This window comes from Diachasma alloeum, unplaced genomic scaffold, assembly GCF_001412515.2.
Source record: "Diachasma alloeum isolate Michigan unplaced genomic scaffold, Dall2.0 Dall_scaffold_00288, whole genome shotgun sequence".
Lineage (NCBI taxonomy): Eukaryota > Metazoa > Arthropoda > Insecta > Hymenoptera > Braconidae > Diachasma > Diachasma alloeum.
Genome location: NW_021680427.1, coordinates 1,611,944 through 1,638,847, shown reverse-complemented (window position 1 = coordinate 1,638,847; position 26,904 = coordinate 1,611,944). Strand labels below are relative to the sequence as shown.

The 26,904-nt window shown below is 36.1% G+C and overlaps 1 protein-coding gene across 1 annotated transcript in view; it reads right to left on the bottom strand.

Moving 5' to 3' along the window:
• Nucleotides 1–26,904, bottom strand: part of LOC107038772 — a 469,173-nt gene that overhangs the window by 236,209 nt on the left and 206,060 nt on the right. Inside the window, exon 3 of the mRNA XM_029126156.1 lies at nucleotides 22,302–22,560. Within this exon, the coding sequence (XP_028981989.1) occupies nucleotides 22,302–22,560 (259 nt within the window). The remainder of the gene's footprint in view (nucleotides 1–22,301; nucleotides 22,561–26,904) is intronic.

Here is a 26,904-nt window from a genome sequence, read left to right as displayed (position 1 = left end):
ATAGGAGATACAGCGAACGCTGTGAAAACTTGTATTAGAAAGCGAAGATTTCTACACGGAGAGCAATTTTTGATAAAAATCATCCTACCAGTCTACAAAAGTGTATCATGATTCATCGTTCCCTCATTTCTATCCCGAAATTTAGTAAAAATTAATGTATGACGATGAAATTTTATTCTACGTTAGAGAAATTTTATCCTGCCGCATAATAAATTTTACCCCTCCAGTCCAATCATTTTTATGTAGATAACAACGAAAATTCTAGAACGGTTGATAAATTTTACACTGCCGGTACCGTAATTTTTACTCTACGGGCACGGTAATTTTTATTTTTATCAGAATCAAGTTTCTCTAACGTAGAATAAAATTTGATCATCATATATTAATTTTTGCTAAATTTCGGGATAAAAATGAGGAAACGATGACTCATGATACACTTTTACAGAACGGTAGCATAATTTTGAGTAAAAATTTCTCTCCGTGTAGGATTTGCCATAGAAATCTATCGAAACTTCTATTAAAAGACCTTGAAAAATTCGTTGAAATCCATGAAAAATTCAACTGAGAATACATAGTTCGTTGGAAATCACCAACACTAACATTATCACCAAAATCAGTATTATCATTATCATCATGTATGCTACTTCTCTTTCAGACATTTTGGAATAAACGTGTAACATCTCCTTTTTATACACCCAAAAAAAATTACTTTTTATCAGTAGCAAAAGTACTTGTACCCAGTACCAAGGGGTTTCTGGGGAAAAGGCACATTTTTGTACTTCCTCGAAATTACAAAACAACTTGATGCAAGTACCATGCGTCAAGTACCTGTGTACTGGTGAGAAGTACCTAAGTACTTGTCACGAGTATTTTGTTACTTGGAAGAAGTAAAAAAATTACTTGCACTGAGTACCTGGCTAGTTCTTTTCAAAAGCACCAAATAAACTCAATATAAGTTGGGTGTAAAAACTCAAAAATGGTTCTCTACCTCTTTTAAACACCGAATTTCGTCAAAAATTTAAAAATCCAAATAATTTCTGTCTTGTGAGTAATAAAATTGAAAAGAAATTGAAAATAATTTTTCGAAGCCTTTTAAATGTCGATAACAACATAAAACATGAAAATCTCAACAAAATTGAAATTTTGTAGGTTGCAAAGCATACCAACAATTCTCAAAAGCATCTATAGAAATCGCAATCTATTGATTTTTTCCTACAAAGTATCATCTGCTGAACATTTCTATTTACAAAAATGCGTAAGAAAGCCCATTCTATCCGGTAATCATATTCACTTTTTTCAATAAATTAATCAATTGGAAGTACTGAAATTGAGTCGTAAAAGTACTTGAGAGAAGTTGAAAAATTACTTTTCCCTAGTACCTTTGGTACTTGTAAAAAGTATTAAAAGTACTGGCAGTAAGTAGTGATACTAGTTCCTTCCAGGAGCATTTCTACTTGATCGGCAGATGTGGTACTCCACCGAAGGACACAAAATGTACTTGGGACGAGTATTTTTAGAAGTTTTCAAAAGTGAACTTCCCCCAAGTACCGGTTTGTACTGATGAGAAGCAATTTCGTTTGGGTGTATAAGAAAATACATGAAAATGTGATTTTCATAAAATAAAAAACTGGTTATTTGAAATGAATAAATTGTTTATTCGATTAAAAAAAATCATCTATTTGAACTAAATCAATTGTTTGTTCAATGTAATTAAATCCTTCCTCTTGAACTAAGTAAAAACATTCAAATAAAGATTTTTATTTGATTCAAAAGAAGCATTTTCATGGCTGTACCGTAATCAAACGACGGTTGTAGGAAACAATCATAATCCCTGAGAGTTCCAATCAATACTCGATCTATCCTTCATCAATGACGTTAAATGTCCAACCAGCTAGAAATCTACAAACACAGCACACAAGTTGTGCATCGCTGCTACCACGAGGACCATTGATTTTCACATAAAAGTTGTGACGTCGAACACTGTTTGCACATCCGTATTGACCCAAAGTTTCATTGCAACTATTCGCACATGTGCATGCCGACGAGATATAGTTGGCTTCCGGCGGTTTTACGCACAACTGTAGAAGACTCGCATATGTACCTGACTCGTATATTCTACTTGTAAAATAAAAATTCTATTGCATGCAGACTGCATACCTCAACTCGGTGGCTATTTTTAATATTCTCTTTTTGGTAGGTAGTTCGGAATATAACCTTGTTTTCATTCTAGAGTAGCAAGAATTTCGGAAATGGAGCGATGAGCAAGTCGGTAATTATCCACATGGAGATAAAAAATGTGGAGCGAAACATTGTTTTAGTATTTTTTTACGCGGAAAAAAAGATACCTGAATCGAGTATGAAATATAGTTGATTCAAGTATATTTTATATACTCAATTGGGGGATTGGTATTTCAATTCAAAGATGATTCTTTTATATTAGGCCGGGTTGTAGCAAGCCCTCTTAAAGTAGCTCTACCCTTACGGTAAATTCAAAGATTAATAATACTACTGGGATTAATAATAATACTGCCTGGGTATGAATTTTTTCAAATTTTTTCCATGCAATTTTGTTGAAAAATTAAAAAACTGTAAATATCCAAAAGTACAGCCCAGTCGTAGCCCAGTCGAAGGGTAGACCTACTTTAAGTGTAATATAAGAATTGAATATAAAACAAGTGGACAATGACATGTTTTGAATACAATTGAAACGAATGCAATACAATTATTGAATGACTAATACAATTATTGTTGCTAATAAATTAGCTCGTTTCTTCGATTTTTATTCCACTATTCTCTTCTTCTATTTTTTCATGTGATAGTACGATCTTCAATTGAAGTGTCATCAAAATTTTTGCGTATTATTTCGTTCTGACAAATAATTCTACGCTCAGACCCTCTCAAGACTAATTTGTTTTGGTCACGTTTCTTCCCTAAGCGTAATGTTACAAGAAGTAATTTTCAGACATTAATTTCTCACTAGGATGCCCCGATAGAAGAATTAAGATTATTACTAACGCGTGGCTGAAATATGAACCTGGCATGTGAGGCAATATTAAAATTATGGCGAATAATGTATGCTTTGGCTAAACATCCTTAAGTCTCCTGATAATTTTCAGCCAACATTGTTATTGGAAACGTGAACTTAGTTTTGCCATGAAACGATATTAGTTTGGGATATGTAGGTCAGGACTGCTCTCCATATTAGCTGTTGAGGACGTATTAATTTGACATTCACCATGTAATAACGATAATAAATTACCCATAATGGTAAAAGCGATAAAATAGATAAGAATTGTGTTCGTAATGCTTAGAAATGACCACATCCATGCCAAATGTTACCCCAATGTCATAAAGACGATCGTTTTGACGATAAGGAATGGAGTGAATAAATGCCTATGCAATGGGGGTCAGATACCGAAGAAGGGGCTGAATTGGTATCATATAGGGGAGTTACGGAGGGTGGCGAATGTGAGTGAGAATTGATAGGGTCTTAGAAATATTTGAATTCTCGACTTTTGAAAATTGAAATCATTCCCACGGGCGGGGAGTCACTGGTGGCTCTTGAGGGAATCGAGGGCACTGTTGGGGGAGGAGAGGAGAATTGCCTGCGAATGGGGCTATTCGGGGGTCTTTTATTATGATCAATGCAAGTAGTGATCTAACTCTATACTGAGAGAAATTCTTATTCCAAATTGGGGCCATTCGAAGTAATAATTCATGAATTGTTACGATGATGAAAAGGTCATTTATTGTTCCTCCGAATTTTGAATTGATCGGGAATTAAAAAATAAATTCCCCTGAATTTTCCTGATATCTATGTATTTTCACGGAATAATTGAACTGAAATTGGCAACTTTCGTTTATTTCTTCATTAATGTGTGAATCTGAAATGACGAAATTTATGGAGATTTCAGTGGAAAAGGAACGTTTATGGTGAGTAAGAATTCAGTATGTGGTCTGACTAAATATTCCCATTACTACTGATCCACTCATGTGGTAGGAAGTTGCGCGATTATCCAAGTGGTTCAGCTTCGCAGCTGAAATTTTCGGTACAGTTTGGTGAAATTTTTATTACATTATAGTTGCACTAAAATTTCAACGAACTAGAACAGGGCGCGCGCTTCGCGCGCGTATTGTTTTCCATGGGTGTTAGAATAGTAAAAGCTTATCTTTTCTCACTTTAATTAATTTTCATCTCAATACTAATGCAGGAAAAATGAATGGTTTCAATAAAGTTCTTCACAGTGAGAATTCAATTTATGAACAATTTATTCGAAATGGTCATAATCCTCTTCATGTTTTTCAAAAATCTTGAAATTTTTAACAACGAATAATTTACATGGAATTCCCATTGATCTTGTTATTGATAAATCAGTCAATGTTCTTGAATATTCAATGAAATTTGATTTCTCAGGTTCATAGGACAATGAAAATTTCTGAAAATCGTGAAAATTCAGGCAACTTTTCTTCTGAATTTTCAATCTGTCACTAAATTTTCGCGATAGGTTTGAAAATCCAATCCATTGTCATTGAAAATTCAATGATCATTCATAAAGAAAAATTTAATTTTATTGAATTTCCACGATGAATCAAGGATTCCATGAGCAATGTAGTCAGAAATTGAATTCAAGTTCAGAATATTGAAAATTCAAATGCATCTGTTACTTAAATTTCAAAAAAAATTTAACAATGTAAGCCAAAAAATTCAAAACGTTACCCTATTCTGATCACCATACGCGTCCGTGCGACTTTGTTCACCTGCGCGGGGATTCCCTGCAGTGTGATGTAGGCTTTAGCGTTGCCGAATTCACTCTACACTGCCCGGGCGCGTTTAGTGAGTTTCCGGCAATGTCGCGTCGTGGGCTATTTGATTTAAAGTAGCTCTACCCTTATGGTAAATTCAAAGATGATTGAAAACTTCAAAAAACTTCCAGAAAACTCGATTAGATTCGGAATCCTAATTTTATTCTCAATTTAATCATCGTTTTGGTTTTTCTAAAGGAAATGTTTGAAAAATATTAATATTTTGTGAAATTTAATTTAGATAAAACGGACTGAGTATGAATTTGTTCAAATTTTTCCCATGCAATTTAGTTGAGAAATCCGAAAACGGAAAATATCCAAAAGTGCAGCGTAGCCCGGCCGAAGGGTAGAGCTACTTTAACATGGGAAAAAATAATACATCTATTCGAAATAATTTGTTTTCTTCAGGAATTGCAGGAAATATCTTGTCCTATAAAAGCTACTATAATGTTTTAGACACTTCAATTGATAGAGTAAATATTTTTTCAATTTTTCCGGTTAGCTAGTCAATTGTAATGAAAGAAAAACAACGTGCGGCGAGGTTTCCCCCATAGGGTGACCAATCTATAGGGTTAAATTTGAACGATTATAATACTTCCATTCGGAAGCAAAGAGGGACAAAATTGCCTTAATTTTAGACACTAGTTTTTCCAGTGCATCCACTACGTCATCAGCAACTTCTACTTCTCCCACCGAGAAGAGATATCGTTTGACCTCGAAATTAAGTAGTGTTACGGAGTAAAGACTCTCAAGTGGTCTCTCGTTCCTCGCACATATCCCCATTAATATTTCGTTTCCATACAGCAGTCTCTGCAATATAGCTCTCGGCTCCCCTGATAATCTAGACTGAAATTTCGGTAAATACGAGATTGCGTTCACCGAGAGGGAGAATTTCCATGTTACATTGACTTTTTTTACACAACATCGGTTGTGATCTCGGGGCTACAGAACACTGACAAAACGAGCGACACATGGGTCGCACTGTCTCTGTTGTTTCCCTTGAGAGAATATCTCTGAGTAAATACTGACTGGTGATTATCCCAGCCCCTGCAGCAAACACTTAGGAATTGTTTCTGCATGCGGTAGACCGAAAATAATATAACTTATGAATACAATGGAAGACAAATATGTTCTGTGTTTCGTTTACTCATTAACTAAATATTGCACGTGCAATTGACTGTATTTGATATCACCTACTAGTACCACGGAATATCGAGAATTCAAATACACGTTGAACACTTCGTGTCATTATAATTCTAATGGAGAGGTCTCATAACTCTAGGAATAACTACTCCCAAGGCGTTTCATGAAGTTCATTTCACGTGATTACACTACGAAAACTAATGTCTGAATTTCAGACAATTTGTAGACACTTTTCAAACACTTTTGGGACGATTTTGCAGACACTTTTGAGACATTAAAATGTGTCTGAATCAATGGAGGTATTTCAATTTCAGTCACCAAGATGTTTGAAATTAAGATGCAGACATCAGTTTCAGACACAAGCGGTGTTTGAAATTTTTAGACATTAGTTAGATTTTCAGACACTTTTAAAGATTCAGAGGTTTTTGCCATCCGCCATTTTAAAATTCAGATAGTTGTCAGACACTTAGTTTTTGCCGTGGATGAGTCAACTTTTCAGACATAAGAAGTATCTTAAAAATTAATGTTTGAATGGACTTTGCAGTCTGAATCAGGTGAAATATCTCAATAGTGAAATGTTTGAATCGCTCATAAATAACAGAATTTCAGACAGAAAATATCTGAAAATAAATACCTGAAATTTGTCAGACAGAAAAAATGTCTACCATCATTTTCAGATAGAAACGGTGGTCAAAATTTTCAGACATTAGTCAGATTTTCAGACACTTTTGAAGATTCAGACGTTTTTTACCATCTAACATCGTAAACATCTAACATCAGATAGATTCACTACTGAAATAAATTTTAATTCATAGCGATCGATAGGTCTCAACAATATCTACATTAGAAAAGAAAAGATTCAATTTCATCCATTCTTTAGCGAATAATTAAAGATAAACTTTGTTACATACGTACACACAGACACACACGTACAACGGATTTTTGGATCATCCTGGGTCGACAAAACCCAAAAAAATCCAAAACATGAATTTGAACGATTTCAAAACTTCCATTCAAAGGCAATAAAACTTCAAGAAAATTCTTATAGAGTTCCAGTAAAAATTCAATACAATTCCTTAGAGAAAGCGCCAGGTTTTTCATGTGTGAACTTTCGATTTTTTCCCAACAGTCCAATCCCCGTAATGCAGAATTCCTACATTTATTTTTCCCCTCTACAAATGCTAGAAAACGATATCTATCACTAGTTCCACTCCAGTACAGACAATAAAGCATCCCCATTCAATTCAAGTAGAACGATTAATTACTGGAGTAGCAGATACAACGAGAACAAAGAATTCGATTTTTATAGCTTACATCCTTTGAGAGGGTAAATCCTCAAGCAAGGGTCGAGGCTTATAGCAGCTCGTTATTTGTGGATTAAACTTCCCTGGAAGTACATTTCTCCCGACAGTGCATTGATTCGTCTTGTGAAATCCTTCACAACTATAAACTCCGAAATTGGGGCTCAGAGGAATCTTCAACGCAATTAGAAGGCAATTATTAAGTGAATTAATTCATTACGATGCTCCACGAGGTATCACGATAAATGAGATACAGCTGATTGTTCGACATGAGAAGCTCACATCAGTGAATTTCACTCCGCTTGTTCACCACCTGTTCCCTCGAGGAAAAATAATCGATACAGATTACCTCAAGATACACTCCAAGGTCTTGAAAAAAGTCCTAGCGCATGACCAATCAAAGTAACTTCTGTCGATTGATCCGCCCATTCCATTCCATCGTCGAGTGCACCATTACCGGTGCTATTCCGTAGTCTCTTAGAGCGAGCCCCTTGTCGAAAATCGACGATCTCCCTGTTAGCTTGGCTTCCTGCATCAATCGCCCTCTTACCTTTGCACAGCCCTGTTTCTACATAGGGGAGAGCGAGCTGGAGCGCGATGAGGGATGAAGGAGACGAGAGGAAAGGAAAAATTCGAATGAGATCAACTTTAATTAGATCCGGAGTCGATCAGGTTCAGTTGGAATTGTGAAGTACGAGAGAATAATATTTTTGTTGAGGCGCGAGTGTTGTGGCTCAAAGAAAAGGGAGGTTAATTTATTTTCAGCCGGAAAACGAAAATTCCCCCGAATTCCATTAATATTCAGAATGAATGTATTTGAATTTCCCTGATTTCCATTAATTTTCAGAGAATAATGAAACTGAAATTCAAAGCTTTCTTTTCAACTCTTGTGAAACGAAAATGTAATAAAAATTCCTGGTTTGTATCAACACGAAACGGGTTATTTTTTATATTATTTTGTGAAGAATCTAAACATAATTTGGAAAATATATTCACATTAGGGAACTTATACTTAATTTTAGAAAGCTGTAAACTAATTCAGTAGTGAAGTGATAGACGAAGATAAGTCGACTTATCTCCCAGTTGAGTTTTTGAGAAATACTGCCAAATCTAAGAGAGATAGCGAAATTTTCGTAATCACATTTGATGTAGCACTCAATCGGCTCCACAAAAAAAGTTAAAAAACAATAGACGACTGGACTTGTTCACTTATCATTTATAACATACATACTGTAGAAAATAATTACTTCTGATTGCGGATAAACTATTATTCTGTTTATTCTCAATCAGTCAACATTATTCTTCGACAAAAAAATGAAAAATTTTGTTAGCCTGGTCCGAAACATCGATGTTTGAAAAAATAATCGAAAATTGGTTAATCGGCCGTTCAAAACAACGAATGAAAAACATCGATGTTTGGGCATGAAAAATCGATGTTTCCGATTAATCGACAAACATCACCCATCGCTACTTCAACATAAGTCCCGAGATAATTCCAAAGAATAAAGATCTTTCACTTCTTTTGAGTGATTCCAGTGATTTCAAGTTGATTCGATTCCTGAAAAAATCATCCTTCAATAAATTTTCCCGTGTTTCCCCACCAATCTGTCCATTATTGATATTTTCTTGTATCCATCAAATATAGTGTTCGTTAGAAGGGGATTTTCGGAGTGTCGGAGCTCGATCATTACTCCGAGGGTTGTTCTTTCGGCCCCGCTGATGATATTTTTCCACTATACCCGCATCAAGATCACGGCTTTGGCTGCCTGCCCAGCCGAGCGTAATACAGCGTCCGCTCCCTAGGGAGAGGAGACTACATCGACGCATACAGATAGCGATATTGACCAACGAACCTCGTCCGTTGTTGAACATTGTGCGTGTGTGCGTCGACGTTGCCCTCCTATTTCCAGCGAACGATCACTGCGTTTTACTCGGCCACATGTATAGTGCGGCCAAACCGTAATCATGATTGCAGCTATGACGAAAAACCGTGTGTACAGGGTGTCCCAAAACTCATCGTACAGTAGACTTCCTGTAGTTGCTGATCGAAAGGGCTGCAGGGGTACCATTTCCAAGAAATGAGCACCTTTCCACCGACTCCCACTCGGCAGCCAATGCCGACCCAAGTTCTCAGAAAAATGAGAGAGAAAAATAGTTTTATTTTCGAATAAAATTAGTTGGACCTCTGTGTTTACGTACGGAGGACAAAGGAAAGCGGAAAGGCGGCCGAGAGTGGGGGGCAGTGCTCGAGCGTCCGAGAAGGGGATTAGGGGAAAACGAGCAACTAACGGGTGTGCAACTAGCGAGAGTCATACACTACAAAAACCAGGTGTCTGACAGCTATCTGAATTTAAGATGTCAGGTGGTAAAAAATATCTGAATCTTCAAAAGTGTCTGAAAATCTGACTAATGTCTGAAAATTTGAACCACCGTTTCTGTCTGAAAATGATGGTAGACATTTTTTGTGTCTGAAAAATTTCAGGTATTTATTTTGAGTTATTTTCTGTGTCTGTAATTCAGATATTTATGAGCGATTCAAACATTTCACTATTAAGATATCTCACCTAATTCAGACGGCAAAGTCCATTCAAACATTAATTTTTAAGATATTCCTCATGTCTGAAAAGTTGACTCATCCACTGCAAAAACTAGGTGTCTGACAACCATCTGAATTTTAAAATAGCAGATGGCAAAAAATGTCTGAATCTTTAAGTGTCTGAAAATCTAACTAATGTCTGAAAATTTCAAACATCGCTTGTGTCTGACACTGATGTCTGTATCTTCATTTCAGACATCTTGGTGTCTGAAATTGAAATGCTTCCATTGATTCAGACACATTTTAATGTCTCAAGAGTGTCTACAAAATTGTCCCAAAAGTGTTTGAAAAGTGAAAATTCAGAGGTTAGTTTTCGCAGTGTACTATACATACACTGTTAGAAAAAAATTAAATTTTATGGACAGTTGACTACCAATTATCAGGACAGTGACACTGAATGCGATTTAGGGGAAAAATCATGAAATTTCAAGTTTCACTGAAAATTCAGTAAAATTTCAGAATTTTAAGGGGCATCAAGACGAGAATTCCTCCATTTATTTGAAATTGCAATCAAATATAAATGTTCCTTGTCAAATTACATTGAATTTCCACTGTGCATTAAAATCACATAGTAACCTGGAACGTAGATTTCATAGCAAAAACGAATGTCTGAATTTTACACAGCTTTGTAGACATTTTTCAGACACTAAAAACGTTTGAATAAAATGAAAATCTGTTTGAATTTCAGACGAACAGATTCCTAAACATCGCAGTTAATGTTTGAAATTCAGACAAATTTTCATTGTATTCAGACCTTTGTTAGTGCCTGAAAATTGTCTACAAAAGGTGTGTGAAATTCAGACATTCGTTGTCCATGAAACACAGCAGTGTTCTCATGGAAATTCCTCTCCCAATCTTTGGAGTCATCACAACAATAAATTCCATTATGTCTCAAGAGAAAGTTATAAGGAAGGATTGAATAAATTTTCAATGGAACTGTGCAACCAACTTTCGGCAAAGCTCACAGTTCCGACTTTCCTCCCACACCACTCCATCCCGTTTTCCTTGAACCTCGCACCCACACACCAAACGCATATGCTGTAACATGTGGAAACCATTCAGCTGTCAGTCGTATGTTCCAGTCTCCAGAACTCACGTTCGTGCTTTTCTTTCTCGTTGTACACTTCGAAGGGGTGGGATAACCTCGCGCACGTACCAGAGCCCACCCTAGGCAGTCGGTACGTGTCCTTTAACCGAGTCTTAAATACGTGACGCAAGGATAATGGGGAAGATTTCACAGCCGAGATCCACTGTAAACCGAAGAACGAATCGTTCTTGAAATGTACGTGCGTTCGATTATCTTCTTTCCGAATGGGGGAGATTGAAGAATTTGCCGGGAAATTTTGGATTGTTACAAAGTTTCGTTCTATATCGGGCTGTCCATGAGACAAAACTGTTGATCATTACCAAAAAGAAACAAATTTCACTTTGAAACTTAATATCTCAAATTGGGACTTACGAAAATCTTAAGGACGTTTAGCCAACACCCGCATTATTCAACATAATTTTAATATTGTCTCGTATGCAAGGTTCATATTTGAACCACACGTTAGTAATAATCTTAATCCTTCCATCGGAGCATCTTAGTGAGAAATTAATTTCTGAAAATCACTTCTTGTAACATTACGCTTAGGGAAGAAACGCGACCGTGTGAACATTGGTCGAGATGTTGCATAGGTTAGACACTCATGATATTGAAAAAAACCACAAGCCATTTACTTTAGACTATGGAGAATCTATCGTCGGCGAGGACAAGTAGGGGACCGGGCCATATAGGCGTGATATCTTCGATTGATTTTCGAATTTCTCTAAAAAAAATTTGACCGCCATCACGAGTCGAGCAACGCGACAACACCACATAACAGCTGATCGAGGTCGGTAAAGTCGGTGACGATAATTCAGTGCTGGAAGCATATGGACACGTATAACATACACAAACATTCATCTCACTGACAACCCCACTACTAGCCGAAGCGTGCGATGTTGCCCGATAAAAATTCAACTGTTACCACTGCAGTCACAAGTCCTCCATTATCTATGAACATTTTCTTTAATTATTGTTTTTGAGACCGGAAAATTACGCCCCAACACTTCTAATTTGATGAGAAAAATAATTTATAACATGAATGACTTATTCAGTCAATTTTATTCTTCTTTTCAACTGAGATGTCCACTCGATAGTTTAAACATCCTCTAGACATATATAATCGATTTTCGAATAGCCCGCGACTTTTAAAATTCATAGTAGTCTTCCAATAATTCCCACAACGACCAATCTAGGTCCCAAAGAATAAAAAATGCCATTAACAACTTCTGAGGACAATCAGCAAAGAAAAAAGGTGAAAATCGATAGCCGGATTTTGTCTCGCGGGATGGAAATGCCCTCGAAAAAACGCCGAGATTTCCTCCTACTCTCTGTGTTCTCTTTTCCCTCAATATTCCTAGCAGTTTAACTTATCCTCCCCCTTTCGTCTATTTTCTTCCCATGTCTGCTCCATTTTGAAGTGCCCACGGGCACTAACTTATAACGAGAATTGCTCTCAGAGCAGAATTTCCGGAAGTTTCGCATATTCCTTTTCATCTATAGCCCCGTCTGTGTGCGTCAGTCAACTTCTACGTGGAATCTTGTTCTCTACCTCTACCCCATCTTTTTCCTCGCCTTTCAAGTGTTTTTGTGTGTACTCATTTCTCCCGAGGTCCATTTTCTCGATTTCAGTCGTTTCTATTGGGTTAATTCAGGTTAAATGTTCACGGGGTGGGGAATATAAATTTTACCCAGTGGACACAGCAAACTTACTGCCGCAGCGAATAAAATTCGAATTACTGAATTCATGGTGTTTACAAATACTGGGTTTTTCTTACGCAATACCTTCTCGTAATGCTTTTTGGTAGATTTCTGGTCATTATGGCGCGTACAATGCATCCACGCTGTGGTTTCACTTTTTACTAGTTTCTTTTTTCGCGGAGAATTCAGTTCTAATGCTCATGAATGCAGTGGAGACAAAATTAACCCTTCAGAACCTTTACTATCTTCTAGGGGGTGGGGGGGGGGGCAAAACGGACCAAGGGGGCAAAACGGACCGGGGGGCAAAACGGACCCCTAAAAAAAAGTTTTTTTTTTTTTCTCACGAATAAAATTTTCCAAAATTCATCACTGAATAGGAGGGATGAGAATGATGGAGGAGGAGGTGGTGGTCGGTGGGTGATGGAGTTAGACGCCAGATACTATTTTTGAACCAGTTAAACCCCGCAGGAAAGTTTTTTCTTTCAATAATGACACCTTTTTCACTTCGTAATTGACTTTTATAATTTATTATTAGAGGTGAACGTGAAAAGTATACTGCCATTAATGAAAATTGAGAACAACATCATGGTAAGATAATTTCATTCTAATGAATACGAAAATGTCCACGTTCTAATCAAAAGTCTTGGTGAAATTGGATGGAATGATGATGAATAAGAACAATGATGATTAATAACAATAATAAATAACTTCCATATCCCGGGAAGTTAATAATAACAGTGATGATTAATAAAAATAATAAATAATAACAGTGATGATTAATAACAAAAATAAATAATAACAATGATGATGAATAACAATAATGAATAATAACAAATATAAAATATGAGGTTAGTAATAAATAATAAAGTTTTAGTCTGATTCTTTGCACTCGTCACAAAAAAAGTACGTGGGTCCTGCATTTTCATCAATGTTAGCACAGGTACAATGAGCCCAACCGTTGCAACTCTGGCACTGAATCCACTCCCCACCACTGTCATAAAAACGTTTTTCACAATAAATGCATGGAACATTGTCTGCATCATTGGATTTCTTTCTGATTCCCCTCAAACTTGCCCCCCGGCCCGTTTTGCCCCGTTGGTCCGTTTTGCCCCCCCCCCCCCCCACTTTAATCATTCAATTTTTTAAACTATTCAATTTTTGTTGCGTGGAAAATGGCGTCGAGTGGAATCCATTTAGGGTTAATCATTCAATCTGTTTGAATGTTGACATTCGATATTTATTTTTTAATAGGAGCCATTCAAATATTCTGCGACACGTTTCTCGGGATTTTTAGAACCTCACAGAGAAGAAATAGTTTCAAACCTCTACGGATTCACTGGAGCGGTTTATCACCGAAACCGATTATTACATTAACCTGACTTCTGAAACGCAATAGCGAACTGTTACACTGTTAGAAAAAAGTGACATTAAATGAGATTTAGGGGGGAAAAATCATGAAATTTCAGGTGTCACTGAAAATTAAATATAATGCCATAATTTTCAACAGCATAAGGACGGGAATTCCTTAATTTATTTAGATTTTTAATCTAATATGAATATTCAGTGCCCAATTAAATCGAATTTTCCGCGAAATTTAAAATTTCATCATTTTTTTCACCTAAATCGCATTCAGTGTCACTGTACTGAAAATTCAAGAATATATTTACCGGAATTTTTTGGTTTTCTATTCATTTTCAAGGAAAAATAGAACTGAAATTTACAGTTGTCTATGATTTTTCTACGAAATTCTGAATTTTCAATGACGAAATTCCTTGAAATTTCAGTAAAATTAGTTGAACTCGATAAAAAATTTTAACAGTGTACATCTTTATGATATCCTCTCCTGAACGGATTTGCACCCATAGGATTGGAACGAGGGCCCATTCATTTGGAAATCCGGTGACACAGTGATTGCTGATTTCACGTGATTTCAAGGAGATTTCCATGATTTCTTCAATCATTAATTTCATGTGATTGCCTGGGATTTTTTGATGATTTCGCGATTTCAGACGATTTCAAATTTTCGATTTCATCTATTTTGCGAAGGAGGGGGAATGGAGATAGAACTCGGAGGGAAAGATGCATCATATTAATACAAGAATGTTCAAGCATAAGAGTTACAAGGGGGGTGAATATAGGGATGAGACCATCAAGGTGAAACCATGAGAATCAAATATATATTTTTTTCATTCATTCCATTAAATATCTATTTCTACCGCAGTCAAAACATCCAAAGTCGTATGGAAAATTCCCGGAAAATATCGATTGTTGATGTTATATTTTTGTTTTGCTTTTTGTCTTCTCCCGCAGATAGTGCCTCTGTCGGTAACACGATATTTCGATACTTTCTGAGGATTTCAGGAGGTCGTTCGAGGAAATACGCGTTTTTTTCCACAGATTTATTTTTCTTTTCTATGTGAAAAATAATACACGTAAATGGGCATATGCAGAAGAAGGCATCACAATTTATGTATTCGAAAGAGTCTCATGAGTTTCTGATTTCATGATTTTGTGAGATTCATCCGATTGCAAGTGATTTCAATTGAAATCACCTGGAATCGATGAAATCCCAGAATTTCACTGACTTCACTTCATTTCAACTGATTTTACAGGATTTCACTCCTGAGTAACACAGTGATGAAACGATTATGCTACATATGGCCTTCAATGAACTCCGTTGACAATTCAGTAGTGAAGTGGTCAATCGGTTTAAGTCGACTTAGCTCCAAGTTGAGTTTTTGTTGAATAACTTAGAATTTAAGAAAGATAGCGAAATTTTTGTAAGATCTTTGTTAGAGATTGAGGCTAATATTAGGGCGGATGGGGGGCACGTGATATGGAAAGGGTGACATTAAAGACGCGCGGATTACAAAGGGTCCCGAAGTCGGTCGAGATTTTACTAACTTCAGATAATGACTTACTTGCTGCGTTTCAAACAATCTTTTTCGATAGTCTTCACTTTTCTTTACAAAGATGATTTTTAGGAAAATATTGCCAACTCCTTTAGAATTTGAGATATTCATCGAGAACTGGCGCTAGGATGGAATTGACTTAAACTGTTTGACCACTTCACTACTTAATTGTCAACATTTAGAATTATTCTAAAATATTTTGCCGTAAGGAAATCTCAAATTTGACAAAATTGAAAAATAATGAAGGGTTTTCATTTTTTAATTGCCCCAATGATCTACTCTCAACAAAACTGCGTTATTTCCAGATCTCCATGAACTATAGAATCCCTTCCTCCGGCGTTCTCAATAACGAGAGAAGTGCAAATAAAAGGATGAACGCTCAAGGGGCGATTTGTTTTGTGCATAAGGTCCGGTAGCACAGCGGAGACTTTTATCGCCGCAAAGTGGGAAAAGAACAGAGGGAGCAAAGAGTCAAAGGAGGAAGCCGAGAGGGATGAGAGTAATTCCTCCGAAGAGGTGGTTCAAGGTGCCGTCGGTAAGTATCATTTTTCTAGCGGTCACAAGCCACTCGCTTAATCAATCGCCAAGCACTTCATAGTCTCAGCGGTTATCGGTTGTAATATCCCGATACCTTCAGACTTATCCGATATATTTCCCGGAAACTTCGTTGTAAACAAATTTTTCCGTTACAAAGGAGTTTTAAAGTCAATTTATAAACTATTTATCAGCAATTTAAGAGTATCACTTGAAGTCGTCAATTATAACGAATTCTGTGAGTTTATAACAGTCAATTCTGTTTATTGTACAAATTTCTGAGACTCGATTGTTGACTTTTAATATAATGAGATTGATTTAAAAAAAATTAAGTTAAAAAAAAAGTTGAAAAAAAAAATTTTAATATGCAATAAAATTAATCAAAATAAATGATTTGATAATTAATAATCGCAAGATGGAAGAAAGAAAATAGACTTTGTATACATATGTGAAATTGAAATTATGCAGTCCTCAATAACATTCACTTGATGAAACCGCACGGAGAAAATTATTTGGTGAATTGCAACAACTAGTTAGGATTCATTTTTTTCCACAACTAGTTGTCAAAATTCACAAACATGTAGCTGAAATCACCAATTCAATTCACCAATTAGTTGTTGAAATTCAGCAAATAATGTTTTCCGGACGGGCTCTCATATAATTCTCTGTAGAACGAATGTAATTACCCGAATATAAATGTTTCACGAGATCGATTGCTATACTGTTAGAAAAAAAATAGAATATCATGGACAGTTGACTCCCAATTTTCAGGACAGTGACACTGAATGCGATTTAGGGGGGAACAAAATTAAGAAATTTCCGGCTTCACTAAAAATTCAGTAAAATTCCAGAATTTTAAGGCCATGAAGACGAGAATTCCTTAATCTATTTGAATTTCCAATCTTATATGAATATTTAGTGTCAAATTGCATTGAATTTTCAGGGAAATCTGAAATTTCAGGATTTTTTTCTCTCTAAATCGCATTCAGTGTCACTCCTGAAAATTCAAGAATACATTTACCTGAATTTTCTGCTTTTCTATATATTTTCAGGGAAAAATGGAAGATTTCTTTACATTTTCATCCCTGAGACAATCTCAGAAACCAACAATTATTCATGGATTCATTGGTCTATCGATGAACCCATAATTTCCCGAATGCAATGGCTTGTAAAATCATGATAGTCTTATAGTGAGTACCTTGGCAGGTGCTCAGAACGGTTATCGAGTTACTGCTGACATGAGATAATGAGCATTAGTTCAGCCGACATTTCATACCCTTTGTTCAACACGATGGAGCGGCGGCTACAGCTCCCAAAAGCCCTCATAGATGAGTTAATGAATATATTTGTCATCGATCGAACACGGTCTGCGTGGCGGCATATCTACTTGTTTGATCTCTGGCGCGGTATTTGGCATTCCAATAGGAAAATATTGGTTATGACCCACTGATGTAAAAAAATGGAATTTCAGGGACAGTTGAGTGGTAGTTTTCGAGAAAACGATATTGAATGCGATTTAGCGGGAAAAAATTACCAAATTTCACTAGAAATTCATGGGAATTCCTAATTTTTAAGCAGCAGAACTGTTATTATCATGAAAGGGATTCTGTCCGAATTTCAAGCTGATATCTCGATTTTTGCAGAAGCTAGAGTGATTAAGAATTTTTTTAAATGAAAAAACAGAAAAACAGGAATATCTCGAAAACTTTGTATGAACGGGTGTATATATTTTGTTTGATTGAGATAGAAGGCATCCAAACGAATATTTTGAAAACAAAAAAATTGAAAAATTGAAAAATTGAAAACCATTCAAAAACGAATCGCCTGTTATCAAAAACTATTAGATGGATCGGGCTTAAATTTTGCACAGAGTTATTCCTCATTAAGAACTATAATCTCACAAATTTTCAGATTCTTTGGAATTACTTTAGCTACCTAAGGATGTACTACGCCCTTTCGGCCAAAATCCACGTTTTTTTCATTTTTCTGGAAAATTATTGATCGGATTGACGCGCAATAATATATCGTTTTTGTTTTTTATCATTACTGACTGATTCACGAAGTTTCATGGTAGTACAATTATTTTCTTGCATTTTTTCTCAAGTTTTATGAATTTCCGAAAAGTTTTAGAAGAAACGCAGGAAAATGATTGCACGATCATGAAATTTCGTGTGTCATTAAGGAATAATAAAACGCAAAACGGTAAATTTTTTTACGTCAATTCGATCAATAATTTGCCAGAAAAATTCAAAAAACTTGAATTTTGGCGAAACGGGTGTAGTACATCCTTAATTAAGAGAGAGTCGGGCAAAAAGAGACGTTTCGTAATCTTCTCCAGTTGTCGATATCTTTACTTATAAATGAAGATATTGACAATTGGAAAAGATCTCAACACGTCCTATTTTGCCCGATCCTCCCTTACTCAATTTTCTAAAAATTTACCGCCCCACGGAGAGAAATTTTTGATAAAAATTACCCTACCGTTCTATAAAAGTGTATCATGAGTCATCGTTTCTTCATTTCTATCCCGAAATATAGTAAAAATTAATATATGATGATCAAATTTTATTCTACATAAGAGAAATTTTATCCAACGCATAATAAATTTTACCCTTCCAGTCCAGTAATTTTTATGTAGATAACAACGAAAATTCTAGAACGGTTGGTAAATTTCATCCTACCGGTACAGTAATTTTTACTCTACCGGCACGGTAATGTTTATTTTTATCAGGATACAATTTCTCTAACGTAGAATAAAATTTGATCATCATATATTGATTTTTACTAAATGTCGGGATAGAAATGAAGAAACGATGACTCATGATACACTTTTATAGAACGGTAGGGTAATTTTTACCAAAATTTTTTCTCTCCGTGCGGGCAGCTGGCGGTGGACATGGTCACATCCAGATTTGGTCGCCAAATTTCGTATTTTTACGTTTCAGATCATTCTACATCATTTCCAATCAAAATTAGAGAATGTGAAAATTGGACGAGTACAATGTTTCCATTCGGAAGCAAAAACACTGTGATTTCGGCCAAGAAAGAATTGCTTGCCTTTCCATCATGAGAAGAGCAAATTTTCAAATGCGGTCAATGAAATTTTCTAGTGCACCGAACGCCTCAATTCTACACTGGTAGAAAGGATTAGTTATTGTTAACAAATAGGTTTGTTTGACTCGACTTTCACCTTTCAAGTGAACCATTCGTTAACTATTAACGAATATTTATTTGGCCATATTCAACTCTACCATTCGTTAATAGTTCATGAATCTCGTTTGGAATAAATGAATCATTCTATCAGTGTACGCTGAGAAAATAATATAATTCTGTCAATTAAATTTGTTTCAGACAAAAACTTATGGTAAGATTTTGGGTGGAAACGTTTCGCATTTGTCTGTCTAAAAAAATGTGATCGATAGAATCAAATGTTTTTCTGAGTGCAGTAGAACTCTTGAATTTTTCCCGGAATTATTCCCCAAAAAAATTTCCGGACTTTTCTCTCCGCATATTCTCCTTCTATTTGGGCTCTTTTCCGCTGAACCACATGCCATACAATACTGATACATGAAACGGGCTACACCACCTCCCACCCCAACTTATGAAAATCCTAAATTTATTGCCACTATGTCATGCAAACCACTAGACAAGCGGGCTTCCCCTACAACTTGACAAATCGCTTGGAAGGATACGCTCGGTTGCTTCTCCGTTATACCACACACAACTCTCTACAGCAGACATTTTGATTTGCGAAAAACTCCCTCCCATTCTCGGACTTGGGCTTATCCCAAAAGTCCCTTCACTGTGACGACAAAACATTTAAATCGCTCGTCCCACACGAAAACAACTTCTGGATAGACGTGCCAAGTTCCCTCTAATTTCCGAATACAGAATTCACTGGAGAGGAGGAAGTAAACACAGAGATAAAAAGTTTCGGTTTTCAGGGACATGTCCCTAATTTTCAGTGATCTGTGACTAATTTTTATGAATTCATCCACAATTTTTTGCCATTCGCGATAACAGAATTTAGTGGTTTGGTCACAAATTTTTATTGGCTTCATCACTAATATTCAGGGAAACGTCATTTTTTTTTCAAGGACCCATCTCTATTTTAATGGGAATCTATAACCAAATTGTAGTCGATTTCCAGAGTCTCCAATAATCACAGAAAATTTTTTTTTTCATTTCCACCTTTATTTGAACCATTATTGTAACCCTTATGACCTTTAATCAGACCCTTATGACCCTTAATCAGACCCTTGTAACCCTTAATTTAACCCTTATGACCTTAATTTCGAGTACCAAATTTTCATCACCAGAAGTCGCCTTGGATTTTTATAATATAGAGATATTGCGTATAATTTTTCTGTAACGATATATTATGCCCCAGATTTGATCAATTGCGTCATTGTTGAATATGTGGATATACAGCATTATCAGCGTGAAACTTGCTAGCGTAACTGGATTATGCTGACCAAGTGATGAAATATAAACAATCAGTGTATTATTTAAGAGACCGTTGAGTCTGCACCTATTAGACCTGAATTGGGCTTCAACACGTACAAAAGTTGTAAACTCTTTGTAATCAGTCAGATGACACAGTTATTATAATCAAGTAATAAATTCTCATATTTAAATTTCGATAAACCATTACTTTAACTACCGGTGTGGAATATTTTACTGTATAGAAGGCTAATTTTTGCATCCATAGATGTTTTTTTACAGAACGAATCGTAAAATATCCTCCACAAACAGGTATTTTTTCATTGAATTCCATTTCGCTCCACGATTACCTTTCGTACTATAAAATTTGCCACGATTTTGTAGGTAATTTTTATCAAAATTTCTCTGCGTGCATCCCCAATTATTAGTGACACTACACTGAGAGAAAAACGACAAAGTTCTCAAACAAGTCTTACTTGTGCCAAGAAAATAGTTTTTTGAAAATTATTAATAAAGGATTCTTTTGTGCCAAAGATGGAGAGAGTGCGTCGGAATGAAAAATATTTGTCCCAAAAACAGATTTAGTAGTTCAAAAAAAATTGCATTCTCTGTACACGCAAGAAATGTCATTTCTAGCACTACTCCTTCGTTATTCGATACTCCTATACGTATTTTGCTCCCGAAAAATCTTTGTTTTATGCGAAACAAGGAATAGCGGTTTTTCGTTTCGGCTGTAATAATCACAGACAAGAAATGAACCCTTAAATGAAACAATAATAATTATATGATAGCAATATTGTAACTTAGGGATAAAATATTTGTTGAGTATTTCCCTCATGGGAATCTCGGCCAATAGGAGGGCCGCATGTGATGTCACGTGATACAACCTACAGGATTTTATACAGGTAAAATTTGGAAAAACCACGGCACGTTACTAAGGGAGAATGAACAAAATAATTGAAATGCGAAAGTGTAGGTTGTACCACATTGACATCAAATGCTGCCCTCCAGTGACCGAAATTCTGATGGAGGAAATACTCCTCCAAATACCTCTTGAGCTTCGAAATGCATCGGCTATTTCTCTCAACCTTCCCTGCAAACAAACGATCGTGTCAAGTTTTGTAGGAAAATCTCTCGCGCTTCGCGCTCGGGTTTTTTTTAAACCTAGCAAACTTGACACTCTCGTATGTTTGCAACGAAGCGATCGGGAAATACCCGATCATTTTGAAGCTCTCGGGGTATTACTAATGATAAATTTTCCTCTATGTGAGATATTTTCATCCTGAAAAGGCGCCGTCTGGTGTGAATTATCCGCCTCTTGAGCCAAATATTTCGTTGCTGTCGAAAGCAGAACAATTATTCATGTTTGAGACTTTCAAATTCGAACCAAACAAATTCTTTTTTGGCAATTTTCAACTAGCGATTTTGTTGGCCCAAACAAGATTTGTTTGACAACGTGTTTGTTTTTCTCTCAGTGTAGACTGACTAGAATGACCCTGCCCATCAGTGACAGATTCCCGAAATTTGGAGATGAATCGCTAAAAATTGGCGATATTACTCTGAAAAATAATGTTGATGTCTCTGGGAATTAGTGACGATGTCACTAAAAATTTGCGACAAAATCACTGTATTTCACAATCGCGAATCCCTCATAATGGGGGATAAATTCATAAAAATCGTTGGCGTGTCCCTGCAAATCAGGGACATGTTCCTTAAAAAAATTTTTTTTTGCTCTGTGAAATTTGATGAGCAGTGGCTCTCAGAGTATTCATTATTCAACATACCCGTACTAGCTGAGCCAAGCCTCAGGACAGCGTCACCTTGCAGTGATATTGAAAGCGTAGCGGTGTCCTCGAGTCGTGCTAAAACTTCTTCTGGTATGTCCTCGGGTTCGCGGAGGCGGAGAGTGACTTCACCTCCGCCTCCGCCACTTTGACCATTACCACCACCAGGACTTGTTGAAGCCGAATACATAAACACTGATCCGTATCCATGCAACGACTGCAGAGGTAGTCTCACACCACCAACTTCACCGACCGGCCCCTACAAAAGAATAAAAAACAATTCAACTTTAGAGGTTTTTTTTCTCGCTTTTCGGGGATGATTGAAAGTCAAACAACGCTGTTGCCAGAATTGATAGCTCTTGGACAGTTTAGTAATGATTTTGTGGAGAGCGATATTAAACTCGATTAAGGGAGGAGAAATCAGAAAATTTCATATTTGACTGAATTCGAGGGAATTATAAATTTTCGAACAGCAGGTAGACGAGGATTCTCCAATTTTCTTGAATTTTTAATAAAAACATGAATATTCAGTACCAAGTTAGGCAGAATTTTCAATTCATTAATAATTCAAAAATATATTTACTTGAATTTTTCTAATTTCTATTATTTTTTATGGAAGAATTGAACTGATTTGCAGTTTTCATTGATTCTTACATCGAATTGTCAATTTTCAATGACATAATTTTAGGAAATTCGGGTGGATCCATCACTTGATAGAAATTTTCAAGCAGTATACTAGAAATTTGAATCAAAAATTTGCTGTGGTGACCGATCTCAAAAGAGCTCTTAATATAATTTATTTACTTTTAATAGTTTAATTTTATTTACTATTAATAGAGCTGAGTGCACTAGGCTCTGTTAGCCAAATAAGTCATCAGAATGAATTTATGTCTGGAGTAAACTTATTCTGACCCTTGTGACCCTTCTTCTGACCTTTATGACCCATATTTTGATCCTTGTGACTTTTATTCTGGTCCTTATGGCCCTTATTCGGACCCTCATGCCCATTATTTTGACCCCCGTGACACTTATTTTGACCCTTGTGACCTTTAATTTTAGAGTCTTCATTACGAAATCTTCATTCACAGAAGTCGATTTGAATTTTATAAGATAGAGAGATTGAGACCCGTATTTTTTACCTTTGTGACCCTGAGTTTCTGACCACCATGACCCTTACTGGGACCTTTATTCTGATCCTTGTTACTCTCATTTGGATCCTTAAGCTGACCATCGTGGCCCTTGTTCAGACCTTTATGACCCTTATTCTGACCCTCACGATCATTATTTTGATCCCTGTGAGCCTTATTTTAATCCTTGTGACCCTTAATTTTAGCCTTAATTTCGAGTCCCAAATTTTTTTCACCAAAAATCGATGTGGATTTTTATAATTCACAGAGATACAATTATTTGACTATGATTGTATCACAGGAGTCATTCGAATGTTGAGGTTACGAGAAAGGATAATTAGAATGAAGGAGCGATTACAAATACTGAAAATCACATGGATGATTGATGACAATGACAAGGTTTTGGAATCACGTAATTCTGAAATCACGAAAGGGGCTGAATTAACCGCAATATGCTTGATGGAGAGACTGTGAGATACTTTCCGCATGAAAGATACAGACTGGAACCAAAAATTCGGAATTATGATTAATTACCCACACATATGTTTCCACAATTCATCTCACCCCATTAGACACACTCCGATACAATAGTTACATCCCCCATAATTCACGTGAATTGAATATTTTCACGAAACGTGTATTCACAGGCATTGAATTTTCAGGAGAAAAAAAGAGAGGTTCAAAGCATAAGTGAGAGCGCATGAGTTGGAATGAAGCGAGGGATGCCGACAGAAAACCGATCAACGATTGAACGCAATGAGAGTAATTCACTCGAATGGTCATTTTCGTAATGGTCCTTTTGAACATGACGTTCGTTTGCTCGGCTCAAAAAACACTTTCCACAGACACGTGAAATGTTTCCATTCGCTTTCATTTCTCCATGTGGTTTTCAACAAATTACCCACATATGTATTTGATAAATGTATGTTTATCGAGATCCGATTTACGGAAAATGTTGCATCGTTTTAAAGGACGCTCCTGAGTTGCAAGCAATTTCACTCAGGTTTTTTTTTTTTTTTTATATTCTGGCCCTTTCTGCCCTCTGATTGGCTAATCGGCCCTATCCAACTCTATGCATGCGGCTGTGGATTCTACACTGCACCGCAATCGCACTCCTATAGAACATAGGAGTAGCATGGGAAACCACAGAAAACCCATGCCGGTACAGGCGGTCACTATATTAGCGACCTCCCGCTCGCCGGAGCCTCCGGTTGAAAAACTCGGTTCCACGGGGAATCGAACTCACAACCTTTCGCACACTAGGCTCGCACCTAGCCGCTTCGGCCACCGACGTCGGTTTCACTCAGGTTATTCTACAATTTGGTTTATTGGAAACGCTAAATATCAAAACGCCACCTATGAATGGCGGATATTGGGCTGCACACAGACAGTATGCAACCCAATTTGGGCTTGTGTTAGCGTGTATATGGGAAGCCTAAAATCGTCCATATTGGTGAAAACGAGCGCCGCCATCGGTAATTAGCGGTCCCAATTGTTGTTTTAAAATGAAGAATACGATATTCAATGGATATCCCGGTGGCTTGGCGCAGTGGGTAAGTTCGTTGCCTCACATGCGAAAGGTGCCGAGTTCACATCCCGGCCGGGTAGAATGGTGCGATCTAACCATTTAAAGTCTTGATCATCATCGCAGTATACCCTAACCGGGTCGAAGCGATGTAAAAAACGATAAAAAAAAATTTAATGAATTTAATTCACTTGGATATTCAATGCGAGTTTCAAAGAATTTTACAATTGACAGATCTCTGAATGTTTATGACATTGGATCGTTCAGTTGCAATTTTGCTTTAAATCTTTCCCTTTCCTTTTTGTTAATTGATTCATTGGATTGAATATTTGAAACGTTAAAGTACGACAGTTTTATCTAATTAATTCATTGATTCGATTTTTTAACGCGATATTGGAAGTCGATAAAGATATTAAAGGTGTTTGAAATTTATAAAAATATTTTTAATATTTTTGGATTTATTATTTAGTAATATATATATAGTTTGATTTCAATATTTTTTAGATTATTAATGGTTGCATAAGCCAAGATAATTCAATTTTGCTCAATTGATTTGGATATCACCACTTGAATAGGATGGTTAAGATTGAAATTTAGTATTGGATATGTCTCTCTTGGGTTGTTTTGAACAGGGGCCTCATTCTCCTCACATTGCGAGTGTTTGGTTATCGCTTGACACGAGAAAGCAAAATAAGCTATAGTTGCTTACATTAAAACCCAGGGAATTCTCAGATGTTACAGTTTTTTAGAAATTGTTGTCCTTTGATCAGTTTAAATGATGGATTTGCTGAATTGATGAATTTTAGTGAAATAAAGCTGAACATTCCGTTTTGAAACGAAACAGAAAATTCATGGAGTATCTCCGGACGTAAATCCGTTGATCTAAACTGATGGAAGGATTTAGTTCCTGTTAACGAGGCTTCTTAACTATTACCACGATTCATTCATAGTTCACAAGGCGGAGTCATAGATATGAAGCTTCGTGAACAGCAACTGAATAGTTCCACATTTTCTATCAGTATATACACGGCCAAACATGTCCCGTTTCGTCTCTTTCACCCTTTCTCTCTCCATTTTTTCCATTACTCCGTGCAAAAATAATTATTCCATCGCGTCAGATTTGGGAGGATTATGTTTCGCTTTGAAATTTGTATTCATAGAAATTTTTCAGTGTGCAACTCCTCGTTGGGTGATTTTTTGCTGCGTTTGCAATGCGCTGTTGGAAAAAATTTCAATTTCAAGGATAGTTTAACAATTATTCCCCGGAGAGCGACATTGGATATGATTTTAGAGAGAAAAATAATGAAGATACAAATTTTACTGACTATTTTCCAATCCAATTTTCAGCCAATAGAATTCCACCATTTGACGTCACGTGGTACACCGAGAGCAATTTTTGATAAAAATTATCCTACCGTTCTATAAAAGTGTATCATGAGTCATCGTTTTCTCATTTCTATCCCGAAATTTAGTAAAAATTAATATATGATGATCAAATTCTATTCTACGTTAGAAAAATTTTATCCTGACGCATAATTAATTTTACCCTTCCAGTTCAAATTTTTTTATGTAGGTAACGAAAATTCTAGAACAGTTGGTAAATTATACCCTACTGGTACCGTAATTTTTACTCTACCGGCACGGTAATTTTTATTTTTAGCAGGATAAAATTTCTCTAACGTAGAATAACATTTGATCATCATATATTAATTTTTCCTAAATTTCGGGATAAAAATGAAGAAATGATGACTTATGATACACTTTTATAAAACGGTAGGATAATTTTTACCAAAAATTTCTCTCCGTGTACCACCTACTTGGGTTTTAACTGCTAATTTTTGAATAATTCTCAGAAAAAAATTTTTGACAGTTTGTGATATACAAAATTTTTTGTTCGTTCGTCAGGAATAAAAGTATCTTTCCGTACCCATACTACCCATCGACTCAAAAG